Raw genomic sequence first — 14,486 nt, 5'->3', positions numbered from 1 at the left:
CTAATCATGGTGCAAGTAAGGTCTAGATGCAAGACGTACTAGCAGAACAGATTTAATGGGAAGAGTAGAAGATGTACATCACCGAACTGGTACAGACCTTGACGATCTACTGTAGCAGCAGCCGATCAGGAGAAGTTTCAGCTTGTGGATCTGGCGTGGAGATCTGAGGCGCGCAGAACGGAGGAGTTCAGTACTTCAGAGTCGAACTAGGACAGCGTCGGCGTCGGCGTCGGATTCACACCGGGAGGCGTGGCAGTGCCGATGGTAGCATCTTGGCGGAGGGCACTGGCGGCTAATGAGCAGGGGAGGGATTGGGAATGGGATCGGGGGATCAGATTTATGGCCTCCCGCTGACTGTTTGCCTCCCCTAGATTGGGGATTAATTGCAGGGCCTGAGAATAATGAAACGCCAGCGCGCGATCTAGAATTCCAAAAGCCTCATGCCATCTGAATTTCGCGGCTATACAAAAATCTCGAGCTTTCTCAAACTATTCGAGTTCGGCTCGGCTAAGCTCGCGAGCTTGATAGCATGCTCGAGCTTGATTTGTTAAAGACTCGAGCCGAGCACGAGCCGAGCCGTTAGTGAGCCGAACTCGCACCGTTTGTCGAGCCCGAACTTTTTTGACAGCCCTAGTCCTATGAACTTGCAGGTATGCGTCGCGACGAAATGAACAATCAAACAATACAGACTACAGACCGGCCATTGATTCATGGTAACAAACCACACGAGAGATTCTGGACTACCAGGACACCGTATTCAACTCATCCATCCAATTCAGAGGTTATATGCTAGATTCTCATTTCATATGTTCCACGGCCAAGTACGACGAATCGTGGCCTCGTGGGCGTGATAAACTGATAATTAATACGGGTGCAGATAACCTGCACTGCAGGTTGCAGAACGACAACACGCTCATACTTGACAGTGCAATGTACTACGTGCTATAATACCGTACTGTATTAGATTAAGTGACCCTGTTGATAATCAAACAAGCATCAAAGATTCGTCAGCTAAGCAATTCGGAGTTGATTAATCCCATGGCATATGCATCGCCCCTTACTAATGAGACTAGTTTTAACAACACATGGGACAATCTCAATAGATAACATATATATAACAAAATCCAGCAACTGACGACGACAACAGTTTGAGTGTAACACTTTAATTTTTTTGTAACACAGTGCGGACGCATGACACTCAGGTTATCCTACCATTGGATCACTGGCATGTGGGCTCCACCGAGCGTGTGATCCCATATTCCCATGGTAAGGAAGGGATAGCTACATCAGACGATCCATGTCTCTATGAGCATCTTCGAGAGACTCATCCGGCCACAGACGCCTTTGTAGAAGGTCTCCTCCCACTGAACGCACATCATCCGAAGTCCTGGAATTAATTCTGAAAAATGCGAGCAACAATGTCAATTATAGGATTTGAAACCTGGTGGGCAGAAAATATCACTATCCTCCTAACCACCCAACCACAGATTGGTTCGCAAGACTTCACTTTTTTATTCTCATTTAGAACAACACTGCAAGGTATATTCACAAAATAAAAAATACTGGATGGTAGTATTAAATTTATTGAGTAAGATAAACATCGGTTCAAATTCATTTTCTAGGATATTTCGGCTCAACATCATATTTGGGTTAGTCTTTTTTCCAGAGCACTAGACGATAACCCGCGCTTCGCGGCGGAAACACACAGGAATTGGTTGCAATATAGTATTATTTTGATGAGATTTGGTTGTTTTAAATTTAAATATGAGACAAAAGATTAATAATACATATGATTTGTTGTATTTGATTATTGTATAGTTACAAAATATTTTTAAGTAGTACTGTATTTCTCATGCATGTTGAGCACAATAAAAGCAGTGGAGTTGACAAAATAGGATGTGTGCATGTTGAGCGAATTCGTATGTGTACCATTTTCATGCATGCTTATTAAGAGAATAAAAGTAGTAGAGTTGATGAGGTGGCATGTGTGCATGTTGACATAAATAAAAATAGTGAGGATCAAATACTTAAGTATAATTAATTCTTTTTAAGATATATAGGATCCACATGACACATGTGGTAACTAATCCAAGCTATTAACGAAAAAAGGTGACAGGTCTCAAGAAAAAAATATGCTTAGATCGGAGCCATATGGGCCAAGGGTATGTTCGCAACAGTTCAGCCTATAAAAGCCCAATAGGTTACCAACTCCCGTATGAAAGCATGACCCGGCCCGGAGGAATCAGCCCAATACACACACATATAGCTCCCACGGGCCACCTCTCCTCTCCACATATGAGCGGAGCCCGAACCGAGCAGAGAGAAACCCTCTTGCCCTTGTTCATCCTCCTCCCCCTTCCGCTCCTAGCTGGGGTTTTGCCCTGCCGTCAGCGGACGCCCAGCACAGCCAACCCGATGGAGCCCACCTCGTTGTCGACGGTGGCGAGGCAGACATGGGAGCTGGAGAACAACATCCCGGCCGCCGCCTTCTACCTGAACGCGATGGACGCGATCTACCGCTACGACAAGGCGGCCAACGCGCAAGCCCACTAGGAGAAGCCCTGGGCCACCGACCCGCACCACTTCCGCCGCACCAGGATCTCTGCCCTCGCGCTCCTCAAGATGGCCGTCCACGCCAGCGCCAGTGGCACCATCGAGATCATGGGCCTAATGCAGGGCAAGTTCGAGGGCGACTCCATCATCGTCATGGACGCCTTCACTCTCTATTTTTCTTTTTTAGTTTTCAACTGGTTTTTTTGTTTTATCAATTATTTATATTCTATAACGATAATTTTTCATACATTACATTTTTAAATACATAATGAACATTCTACAAATATGATGATTTTTAAAAGTACATGATTTTTTCAAAAATAAGATGTTCATTTTGTATATGCATGATAGATATTTTTTAAAGACACGGTGAACATTTTTCATATACGTGATTAACATTCTTTAAAGAAACTTCGAATATTTTTCAGATACACAATGATTACTCCATCGCCACCCAGCCCAACGTGCCGCGGCGCTCGCAGAGGCCCTCATCGTCCTCACAACAGCTGATACTTGATCTCCAGTCCACACCCACCATCGTCTCCATCACGTCTCCCGCTGCTGGTTTCTCCGTGCCCACGTGCTAATGATGTCAATGTCACACAGGACGGCGAACAAATCGGTAGCTCTCCAACTTATCAAGCTCTTCCTTTCTGATGAACTTGAAGCTTCATTCGTTGTCCATGCGAAACTTCCTCGACAGTCCAACGATGTGCGGAGGTGGCGCTTCCACCCCCTCCGCCTGCTTGCCTTGGTGAGGGAGCAGATTGAAGCACACAATGGTGTTGACGTATCTCTGCCCCTGCCGGCATCTGTGGTCGCCCGGGATGAGTTAGAGACCAGGTAGATGAGGCCGTTGGGTGATAAAAGTTACACTACCATTGAGGTCTCCGGCCAACTTCCGCTTCCACTTTCAAGCGACGGCTAGTCGCCGGAATCTCTAATCATCGTCGTAGGACGGCGTAGCCCCGCGGTTCTTCGGACAGGGGGGCTGACAATCACCCCCTCTATGAGAGATAGAGAGGGGATGAGATGGGGTGCGACCGGCGCCGGTCCAGGAAGACATAGGAAATGGGGCAGCAGCGCTCCATGGGAGAGGAGGAACGGAAGGTGAGGAGGGCTCCACGAACGGGAGGCATGGATAGACAAGAAGAGGAAGGCGGCCGCCAGGGTCCTCGCTCGATTACCTACCGTGATTTAGTCCTTCCCATGAATTTATTGTATTACCATGTACAGCCAAGAAGAAATTGATTGCCGCCCAAGAATTTATTACGTTGCCAAAGAAAATATCGATTTGATTACCAAAGATTTATTTGATTACCAAAGATGAAAGCGTGAATGCACGACGCTACTCTTGAGGTGCCCCTCCTCTTGCGACCGCGTCGTCCCCACGCGGCGACCTCCTCCTCCTTCAGTCCCCTCTCCCCTTCCTTCCCACCACCGTCGCTGCGCCGGCGACCGGCCTGGCCCCGGGGGACGCTGGTGGTGGTGACACCCTGGTCTTTCTCCTCCCGGTGGATCTCCGGTGCGGGGCGGAGCTGCACCGAGGGGTGCTCCTAGGCGGCGGCGGTCTGGCTAGCAGCGGGGTTCCCAAGCGCGGCGTGGGCGGGCGGCTGGGCGGCGACACCATCGTTGGCGGCGGGGTGGCATAGCTGCGCGGCCTGGCGGCGGCGCTCGGCCCAGATCTGGGCCCTTCGGGCCCCATCTGGGTCTAGGCGGGCCGGCGGCGGGGCGGGTTTGTGGCGTGACTCCCAGGAGGCGGGGGAGTGGCGATGAACAACGGGGTGCTGGCGGCGCCGACACCAACCAGCTGCAGTGTGGCCGCCGGGACTTAGCAGGCCCATTTTGGCACTGGCTGGGCCAGGGGTGGCCTGGTATGCCCCGCTGGCGTGTCTGGACGGCTACCGTGACGGTGCCGGAGGCGGGGTCCTCTCGCACGACGGCGGTGGAGGTAGTTCCTTCCCGCTCGGCCTTGGTGCTGCTGCTCCCGTTGCTTGGCTCTTCTCTCTAGTCTTCTTGGCCTCTGTTGGTGCTCGTAGTGAGACGACATGGGTGACGGCGCAACCGTGATGGTGCATGGTGTTGGGCGGTGGGTTTTGGAGTGCGGGAGAAATCCTTGCCGATTCGTCTGGCTCCGAGGCGGTGACATCGGCGGGTGCCACTATTCCTTCTTGGAGGGTGTCAGTACTAACCACCCCCACCTCCCCCCGCATATTGGGGGAAACCCTACTCATCCGGGCAGCAACGTCATCGGCGTCGCATTCCTTCTTGGAGGTGCTGCTTTGTACGCGGTATATCAGAGCTTCAGGCTGTGGTGGTTCGTTTTCGGAGGACGCAGCGGTCAGGGGTCTTCCACGCTTTTGTCGAGCTGCCGCTGTTGGCATTTGTTTCTTCTTCTTTTTTCTTTTGGGCTTGATGTGCCGCTTGTCCCAGCATTGCGTTGTGTACAAATGGTGATTTGCTTTGGAATACAAAGCGGAGAAAACCCCTTTTGGATAAAGTTGAAAGCGTGGGAGGGAAAGGTGGGGTGCATGAGGAGGATGGACGGAGAGGTGGGGGACATAAGACGGGAGACAACACTCCGTTTCTTTTAAGGCAGTAGAGATGATTACCAAAAATGAAAGCGTGGGAGGAGGTTACCAAAGATGAAAGCATGGGAGGGGGAGCGGGTTGTAGGGGGAGGATGGATGAAGGGGGACGTAGGACGGGAGACGGAACACTCTTCTCTTTTAGGTAGTAGAGATAGAGATACAGAGGATTCAGGTTAGAGGTCTCGAGAAAAAATATGCTTGGATCGGAACTCTATGGGCCAAGGATATATTCGTAACAGTTCAGCCTGTAAAAGTATTGGAAAGCACGGCCCGGCCCGGAGGAATCGGCCCAATATACACACACCTAGCGACCACGGGCCACCTCTCCTCTCCACATATTGGAGCGGAGCCCGAACCGAGCAGAGAGAAACCCCTCTTCCCCTCCGTCCTCCCCTCCCCTTCCGCTCCCAGCTAGGGTTTTGCCCGCCCACCTGCCGTCACCGGACGCCCCTACCCGGCGCAGCCAGCGCGATGGAGCCCACCTCGTCGTCGGCGGTGGCGAGGCAGACGTGGGAGCTGGAGAACAACATCCCGGCGGCCGCCTCCGACCCGGACGCCATGGACGCGATCTACCGCTACGACGAGGCGGCCAACGCGCGGGCCCACCAGGAGAAGCCCTGGGCCTCCGACCCGCACCACTTCCGCCGCGCCAGGATCTCCGCCCTCGCGCTCCTCAAGATGGTCGTCCACGCCCGCGCCGGCGGCACCATCGAGATCATGGGCCTCATGCAGGGTAAGTTCGAGGGCGACTCCATCATCGTCATGGACGCCTTCGCGCTCCCCGTCGAGGGCACCGAGACCCGGGTCAACGCCCAGGCCGACGCCTACGAGTACATGGTCGAGTACTCCACCATCAACAAGCAGGTACTGCGCCCCTCCCAGTAATCTTTTGTTATGGAGCTCTCAATCTGACCAGAGACTGCAATGTTGCTCCAAATAGACTGTCTATGTTCTTGCGCACATCAAAATTGTTAATAGTTCGTGCTAGTACCTTGTCATGCTGAAAAGCTTTGGGGTGGATTATTAGGCAATGCTGTTAATTTGGTGTCTATGTTCGTCTTATGGTTAGGTGCATCCAACTTGTGCAGTTAAATGTGGACAATTCCTTGTTGCTTATATGATCTTAATAGTTCTGTTTTTTAGTTATGAACTTGTCTGCCTTTGTGTAATTTTGCCCTCAGATCAGTCCAATCTGTTGTAGATATTGATGACTTGACTTAGCTTGCTGACATATTGTGTAATCTGATGCAAGGTTACAATTCTGGAAAGTGGAAACATGATTAGTGGATTCGTGAGTAACTGTATCAATATATTTTGTAGTTATCATGGTTAATTAGTAGTGGTGTCATAGTATTTAGTGTTGGATCGAACAGGACCCAATGCTTCCATATTTTCTTTCACCATTGAATTGATTTTTAGAATTGCTCTGTACTCGCTATTTTATTCAAATCTCTGATTTCGCCCCCCTGTTTTTGAAAGCTTAGATATACTCCCTCCGTCCCAAAATAAGCGTCTCAACTGTAACTTAAGTATGAAGTAGTATGAAGTTGTACTAAAGTTGAGACACTTATTTTGGGACGGAGGGACTAGTACCTTCATTGTGCATTTGTGCTTGTTTAATCTGTTTTGGCAAAGAATAATTTAGAGAGTACTGCAACTGAGATATGTGAACTGGGGAAGTAAGGGTGTGTTAGGATTTGAGCCAAAGCTGGCCTTACCAAAATATGGGCGTGCCCACAGGTTTTGGCTGCCGTTTGGATTGAGACCAATATTTTGGCTAGCCCAGCGTGCCATGAATGCCCCTGTGTAATTTTCGCCAAACCATGGGCGCGGCGAGGGCGTAGGAATCGCTCGCCAAAAAGTTGGCGTGCTCAGCCCGCTCTTACGTGTACGTGAATACCGTTTCGTGATGTTAAAAAAAGCGATGGATTATCTCGCTGAGTAGCAGAATTCCAGAAAGCAGTGGTCATGCACGTTTTACGTCGTGGTTGTTCCGATTTCCTTTTCGTAAGACCATGGTTAATTACTAGTGGTGGCATAGTATTTAGTGTGGTATTGAACAGGACCCAATGCTTCCATATTTTCTTTCACCATTGAATTCATGTATAGAATTGTTCTGTACTTGCTATTTTATTCAAATCTCTGATTTCGTCTCCCTGTTTTGGAAAGCTTAGATACGGTACATATCCTTGATTGTGCATTTGTGCTTGTTTAATCTGTTTTGGCAAAGAATATTTTAGAGAGTGCCGCAACTGAGATATGTGAACTTGGGAAGTAATATATGCACGTGCAGGTGTGTGTTAGGTGTTTACTGTTAAATACTGATCAAACTAACTTGCATTTGTTCTTCATATGGATAGGCTGGAAGGTTGGAAAATGTGGTTGGCTGGTACCACTCACATCCTGGTTATGGATGCTGGCTGTCAGGCATTGATGTTTCAACTCAGATGCTTAATCAGCAGTTTCAAGAACCATGGTTGGCTGTTGTGATAGACCCTACAAGGACTGTTTCTGCTGGTAAAGTGGACATTGGAGCTTTTAGGACATACCCAAAAGATTACAAGCCACCGGATGAGCCTGTGTCTGAGTATCAGACCATACCACTCAACAAGATAGAAGATTTTGGTGTTCACTGCAAACAGGTAATGTGATCAATTCTCTTATTATTTATATTTTTATTTGTTGCAAAGTGTGGTTTAGTTCTGTTCTAACTGTAATTTTCATGCAGTACTATTCTTTGGATATAACCTATTTCAAGTCATCCCTGGACTCTCACCTCCTTGATCTACTCTGGAACAAGTACTGGGTCAACACATTATCTTCATCACCACTTCTGGGCAACAGGGATTATATTGCTGGACAAATCTTTGATTTAGGTAAGCGTTTCCTTCTAGGAATATTTCTAGGAACTTGGCTTTTGGTTATATCTTGTTTGGCCTTCCAATAAATTGTGGGACAGTGATAAATTTTTTTGTGCTATGCAGCTGATAAACTAGAGCAAGCTGAAGGGCAACTGGCACACAGTCGATTTGGCATGCTTATGCCATCACAGCGAAAGAAAGAGGTCAGATTCTGTGTTCATGCCCTTTAAACTCTGGTTACCTCAGTGTACACCACTGTCCTTTTTGCCCTTCCGAAGTTCACTGGTCCAGCACTATCTTGATGGCTCCATAATTATTTCCGTTTCTGCATCTTTCATTGTATCATATCAATATACAGTTACCTACTCCCTCCGTCCCATAATATAAGACGTTTTCGCAAGACAGAGGGAGTAGTCATTATGATGTTGTGTGATTTGTTATTCTTCATCACTTCCTATAGTAAGTGGATGGTCCTATTTGTCTGACTGTCACTTGTTCGCTTTTCGTTTGGATATGTTACAAATCTGGTATCTGTTGTTTATTTGTTGAAGGAAGAAAAGAGAAAGCATAGTCGATATGATGCAAATTTTATTGTGGTGTGTAAGATCAGTACTAGTAAGAATTTGAGAAGTTGTGCTTGAGAAAAACTTGTTTGGATAAATGAGAAGTTGTGAAGTTCTGATGGTTGACCTTCTAGGAATGGCTGATGGTGTTTTATACTTTGATTCCACTTCAATTCCATGCTTAGTTAGTTCTGAAGTGTGGTATGTGAATTTATACTTGATTGTGCTTGAGCTTAACTGCATGAAATGAGGGGCTGTGTACAGTTCTGTAGATATTGCATTGGTATTTTAGTTTTGTAATATGTTCCTCCTGCGCCGTAATTATTTACACACCTGCAGGCACAAATGATTTATTTATTTGCCAAGTTCACTCAGTTTCGTGCCCATCTTTTGCTTTCCAACGTGGATCAGTTTATTAATTAGTTGGCACATCCTAAGTTCTTATTGCTTTGTAATCTTGTATTGGCAGGTTCTCCAGTTTATGTACTGTCTCTGAACTATTTTTTATTGGTGAACTAAATGTGGTTTCTGTTGTTTCTTTGGTTTTATGGTTTCTCTAGCAAGAGGAGTCGCCGCTGGCTAAGGTAACCCGGGATAGCTCCAAAATTACCGCTGAACAGGTTCATGGTCTCATGTCACAGGTAAATCTCAACTTGTTCCTGAATTCCATAGCGTTTTAGTTCTCCTGGTACAAATTTCTTAGTTCTCCTGGCACAAATTTCTGATGCTACCCCTAACTAGTACAATTTGATCCTTGAAGGTCATCAAGGACATCCTCTTCAACTCTGTGCACCCGTCAAGCAAAAGCAAGGCAAGCGCAAGCGGAGCCGCCCCAGATTCACCAGTGCCTGAGCCCATGGTCGAAGCATGAGAGTTCCAGTGAAATTTTGATGCTGGATTAACCTACACCGGGCTTGCGAGCCGTTTCATCACTTTGAATCGTGGCCAGCATAGTTATCTGATTCGGACTTTGGTCGGCTGGGAGCTTCATCATCTGTCAAATCAGAATTGGCATGTAATTATGAGTTACCTTTTGCATCTAGTGATGCCACTGAAGAGGTTCTGTTATTTACTTTTAGGAGTTTGATTGAAGTCACCTTGGGTAAACCATGCGGCTATTATGTTTGGTGGATGTTGACAGCCTTTCTGATTGGTCGGCACAATCTACCTATGTTCAAGGTCTCTATCAAACAGTGCGCTCAATTTTTTCCCATACTTTAAGACTTATAAGCGGTATATCCGCTTGTTTGATTCCCCTGCTCGCCAGAAGCTGCTTTCAATCACGAGCCGTAGAGCTGCAATGTTTGCGATGTTCTCCGTTTATTTGACTTTGACGTGAAGGCATTGAGCGCTAATATCTTAGTGTATTTTGCGATTGGTGAGGTAAAATAAAGCTTTATTTGTTACTCCAATCAACATAACTCTGGGTACAAAACCAGCCGGTTGTTGATAAAAAAATGCACTAGTTGCACTCACCGGCCAAGTTGATGGTTCTGTGGTTTGATGTTTACCGTTCTCGCGCCTTGACTAATGGTTCCGGGTAAACATGTCTGCTCCTGCAATTCAAGCGCTTTAAACGGAACGCGTCTAATTCTTCCTTATGCTGAGGGTTTGACAAAAAATTCCTAGTCCACTAATCCACAAGTCACCCCTATACCAACTTGTAGTACATAGGCTAGGCGGCGGCTATACAAATGGAAATACAAGGCGGACATACTCGTTCAATGGCGTTCCCAAATCCCAATATGCAGGGCTTCTTGCTAGTCTGACAATACCTTGACCAAACTCAAACAAGACGGGAGTCATTTCAATGTGACCATGACCGTGTCTTCCCCAGCACCAGGATTATCAGAAGACAGCCGCCAACAATCGAACCGTGCGGGCGTGCGGCGATCGATCAATAAGAAGCTCGCGGCACCCGCGATGAAACAGAACCAACCTGTCACCTGTCGCAGCCAGCAGCCTTGCCTTGCTCCATTGCCAGCCTTGACGAGCTGCACGTACGAGCACGGACATTCCCGTAGCACACTTGGAGACACCATGAGAGCGCTCATGGTCTTCTTCTTTCTCGCCACCTTGCCTTGGATCGCCCTCTCGGCCGGCGACCACCGGAGCGTCATGTGGCGCGGCGACTCCTTCGCCGTGGAGGACGCCGCCTCGTCGTCGTCGTCTTCGTCTTCTTCCGGCCGGCACGTGCACGCCCTGGTGTCCCCTGGCGGCAACTTCTCGTGCGGGTTCCGCAAGGTGGCCACCAACGCCTACACGTTCGCCATCTGGTTCACGGCCTCGGCCGACGCCACCGTCTCCTGGGCGGCCAACCGCGACGCCCCCGTCAACGGCCGGGGCTCCCGCGCCGAGCTCCGGCACGACGGCTCCCTCGTGCTGCGGGACTTCGACGGCCGCGTCGCGTGGAGCACCAACACCAGCGACGCCGGCGCGGACCGCGCGGCGCTGCTCGACTCCGGCAACCTCGTCGTGTCCGACGCGTCCGGGCGCGCGCTCTGGCAGAGCTTCGACTGGCCCACCGACACGCTCCTCCCCGGCCAGCCCATCACGCGGTACCGCCGCCTCGTGTCGGCGTCGGCGAGGGGCCTGCCCTACTCCGGCTTCTACAACTTCTACTTCGACAGCAACAACATCCTCAACCTCATGTACGACGGCCCGGAGATCAGCAGCAACTACTGGCCGGATCCGTTCAACAAGTGGTGGGACAACAACCGGACGGCCTACAACAGCAGCCGCTACGGCAGCCTCGACGCGCGCGGCAGCTTCTACGCCAGTGACAACCTCAAGTTCAACGCCTCCGACCTCGGCGATACCGGCGTCATGCGCCGCCTCACGCTCGACTACGACGGCAACCTCCGCCAGTACAGCCTCGACGTCTCTTCAGGGAAGTGGCGGGTCACGTGGGCGGCCATGTCGCGCCAATGCGACGTGCACGGCATTTGCGGCCGCTACGGGCTGTGCACGTACGGGCTGGGCGGGGCGCCGGTGTGCTCGTGCCCGGAGGGGTTCGTCGTCACCAACGCCAGCGACTGGAGCAAGGGCTGCCGGCGCGAGTTCGACGTCCGGTGCGGCGAGGACGTGTACTTCGCGCCGATGCCGGCCGCCGACTACTGGGGCTTCGACTTCAACTACACCGAGGCGCTCACCATCGACACGTGCCGCCAGATCTGCCTCGACGACTGCAACTGCGAGGCGTTCGGCTACAAGCAGGGCTCCGGCAAGTGCTACCCCAAGATCGCGCTCTGGAACGGCCGACGCCCGGACAGCAAGCAGGTCATCTACCTCAAGGTGCCCCGCCGCGTCCAGAACCTCGACCCCTCCGTGCTGCGCTTCGGCGGCCACAGGTGCACCGTGCGCGAGGTGAACGCCAACAGCAGCGCCTCCTACCTGCTGGCCGCCGGCAGCAAGCTCAACTTCGTCTACTTCTACTCCTTCCTGGCCGGGCTGTTTGTCATGGAGGCCATCTTCATCGCCGTGGGGTATCCGTTCGTGTTCCGGGCCGACCCGGCGGCGCGGCGGATCCGCGACGAAGGGTACAGCCTGGTGCTCAACCACTTCAGGAGGTTCACGTACGACGAGCTGTCGGCCGCGACCTCGGAGTTCAGCGACGTGGTCGGGAGGAGCGCGTCGGGGGCCGTGTACAAGGGCGTCCTGGACGACGGCCGGAGTGTCGCTGTGACGCGGCTGGAGGAGGTGACGCAGGCGGACGAGGTGTTCCGGTCGGACCTCAGCGTCATCGGCCGGATCAACCACATGAACCTGGTCAGGATCTTCGGCTTCTGCTCCGAGCACTCGCACCGGCTCCTCGTCTCGGAGCACGTCGAGAACGGCTCGCTCGACAAGGCCCTCTTCGACGACGGCGAGGACGGCGCCGCCGCGCTGGGGTGGCACGCGAGGTACGGGGTCGCCGTGGGCGTGGCCAAGGGGCTGGCGTACCTCCACCACGAGTGCCTGGAGTGGATCGTGCACTGCGACGTGAAGCCGGAGAACATCCTGCTGGGCGCGGACCTGGAGCCCAAGATCAACGACTTCGGGCTGGTGAAGCTGCTGAGCCGGCGGGACGAGCGCGGGCGGGTGCTGTCCCGGGTGCAGGGCACCAGGGGGTACGTCGCGCCGGAGTGGGCGCTGAGCCTGCCCATCACCGGCAAGGCCGACGTGTTCAGCTTCGGCGTGGTGCTCCTGGAGCTGCTCCGCGGGCAGCGGGTGTGCGACTGGGAGGTGGACGGGGGAGGCGGGGAGGCGCTGCGCATGGACTTCCCGCGGCTCGTCGCGCTGCTGAGGGAGGAGACGAGGGACCTGCAGGAGGCGTGGCTGGAGGAGTTCGTCGACGCGCGGCTGCGCGGCGACTTCAGTCACCCGCAGGCGGCGGCGATGCTGGAGGTGGCGGTGTCGTGCGTGGACGACGACCCCGGCAGGAGGCCCAGCATGGACGCCGTCATGCAGATGCTCCTCTCCTCGCAGGACGAGGTGCCGCCGTCGCTCCGCCACGCGTCGTCTCCGGTTCCAGAGATCAGCCGCATGGTCTGAATCAGTCCCTGATGATTGGCACCTGAGAATCAGGCTTCGTTCCAATTAAGGAGGATCTCAATTTTTCCCTAAAAAAAGGAGGATCTCAATTTTGTATCATTTTTTGTTATTTATTTTCCCCAGTGTGCAATATTCAGCCGATGTTTCCCAGTGTAAAATACGAGTTCAAATTGGATTTTTTATGGGAAAAAGTTCAAATTGGATTATTGAACTGACCGCTCAAGTGTCAATGGGGTAGCATTACTCTGATCCTTCAGTTTGTCATTGGTTTGATGGCAGCGACAGCAAAACGTGTCACTCATGAATATTGAATTCATGCTAGGTAGTTGCTTCAAAAGTTTAAATTATCAACCGCAAAAAAATAAGGTTTAAATTATGGGAGAAAACCTGACATTATACTCCAACACACTCTCTTTCACGTCAATGCTTCTTTCAAGTTTATGACATGTGCAGCAAAAGCGAGGGTATGACACAATTATTTATCCTGTTTATTGAGTTTTGAAGCCGAACCTTCTGATTGTAGTGATTGTAGGTTATATGCACTTAACCAGTTCATACATCTCACTGAACTGATGAAGAGAGACGGACAATATATTTGAACACTGAATACTCCTACGGCTGCGACACCAAACAAGTCACTTACAAGTACATCTGCCAGAGTCAATGCAAATTTTCTATTTGTAAAGAAAAATATATGTCAACATCATTACCTCACCTTGCAATTTCTGATGCTTTTCTGCATTTTTATGCAAACATCGTGGAACAAGTATCAATTCATTAGTTTAGGTCTCAATTTTGGCCATTTCCAACTATTGGGGATATAACCCCATGGTATAACCCGCCCTGAAAGGGCGGGTTAGGCCGGTGGCGACTCTCGAAGCTAGGCCTCAGACAGGCCCAGGTGATCAGGACGCAGGGCCGAGGGGCGCCTCATAAGATGGGCTGGCTTAAGGCCCAAGGCCAAAAGATGACACGTGGCCTGGAGGTGTAAGCCGCCCTATGATGACTTGTCATAGAAGGCAAGACGACTTAGAGTTAGGATCGGTCACGGATCATGACCCGACCTGGACTGTTGTAAGCCGGCGACCTCGGCCTGTATATAAAGGCGAGTCCCCGACATATAATAGGACAAGTTACAATCAATCGAGAGCTAGGTCAAGCGAATCCGCTCCCATGTAATCGATACTCAAGCAATAAGCAACAACAGCAGGAGTAGGCTTTTACCTCCACCATGAGGGGCCGAACCTGGGTAAACTTGTGTCTCTCGTCCCGCTCAACCCCGACAAGTTAATCACCGTTGCGACGGCCTTGTGTCTAAGTCCTTTCACTAGGACATCTACCGTGACAAAACCACGACAGTTGGCGCCCATCATGGGGCCAGCGCA

The 14,486-nt window shown here is 50.9% G+C and overlaps 2 protein-coding genes across 2 annotated transcripts; both read left to right on the top strand.

The window, feature by feature from the left end:
• Window positions 1–5,500: 5,500 nt before the first annotated feature.
• Window positions 5,501–9,761, top strand: LOC123047047 (COP9 signalosome complex subunit 5). Its single transcript, XM_044470542.1, has 6 exons — window positions 5,501–6,008; window positions 7,505–7,786; window positions 7,873–8,020; window positions 8,129–8,208; window positions 9,129–9,209; window positions 9,329–9,761. Exons 1-6 carry the CDS (start codon window positions 5,616–5,618, stop codon window positions 9,437–9,439), a joined length of 1,095 nt encoding a protein of 364 aa, XP_044326477.1. The 5' UTR covers window positions 5,501–5,615; the 3' UTR covers window positions 9,440–9,761.
• A 625-nt stretch (window positions 9,762–10,386) lies between these two features.
• On the top strand, window positions 10,387–13,101 carry LOC123039519 (putative receptor protein kinase ZmPK1). Its single transcript, XM_044462655.1, has one exon. It carries the CDS (start codon window positions 10,387–10,389, stop codon window positions 13,099–13,101), a length of 2,715 nt encoding a protein of 904 aa, XP_044318590.1.
• The last annotated feature ends 1,385 nt before the right edge of the window (window positions 13,102–14,486 follow it).

This window comes from Triticum aestivum, chromosome 2B (genome assembly GCF_018294505.1).
Source record: "Triticum aestivum cultivar Chinese Spring chromosome 2B, IWGSC CS RefSeq v2.1, whole genome shotgun sequence".
Classification (NCBI taxonomy): domain Eukaryota; kingdom Viridiplantae; phylum Streptophyta; class Magnoliopsida; order Poales; family Poaceae; genus Triticum; species Triticum aestivum.
This window is presented reverse-complemented; position numbering and strand designations above follow the sequence as displayed.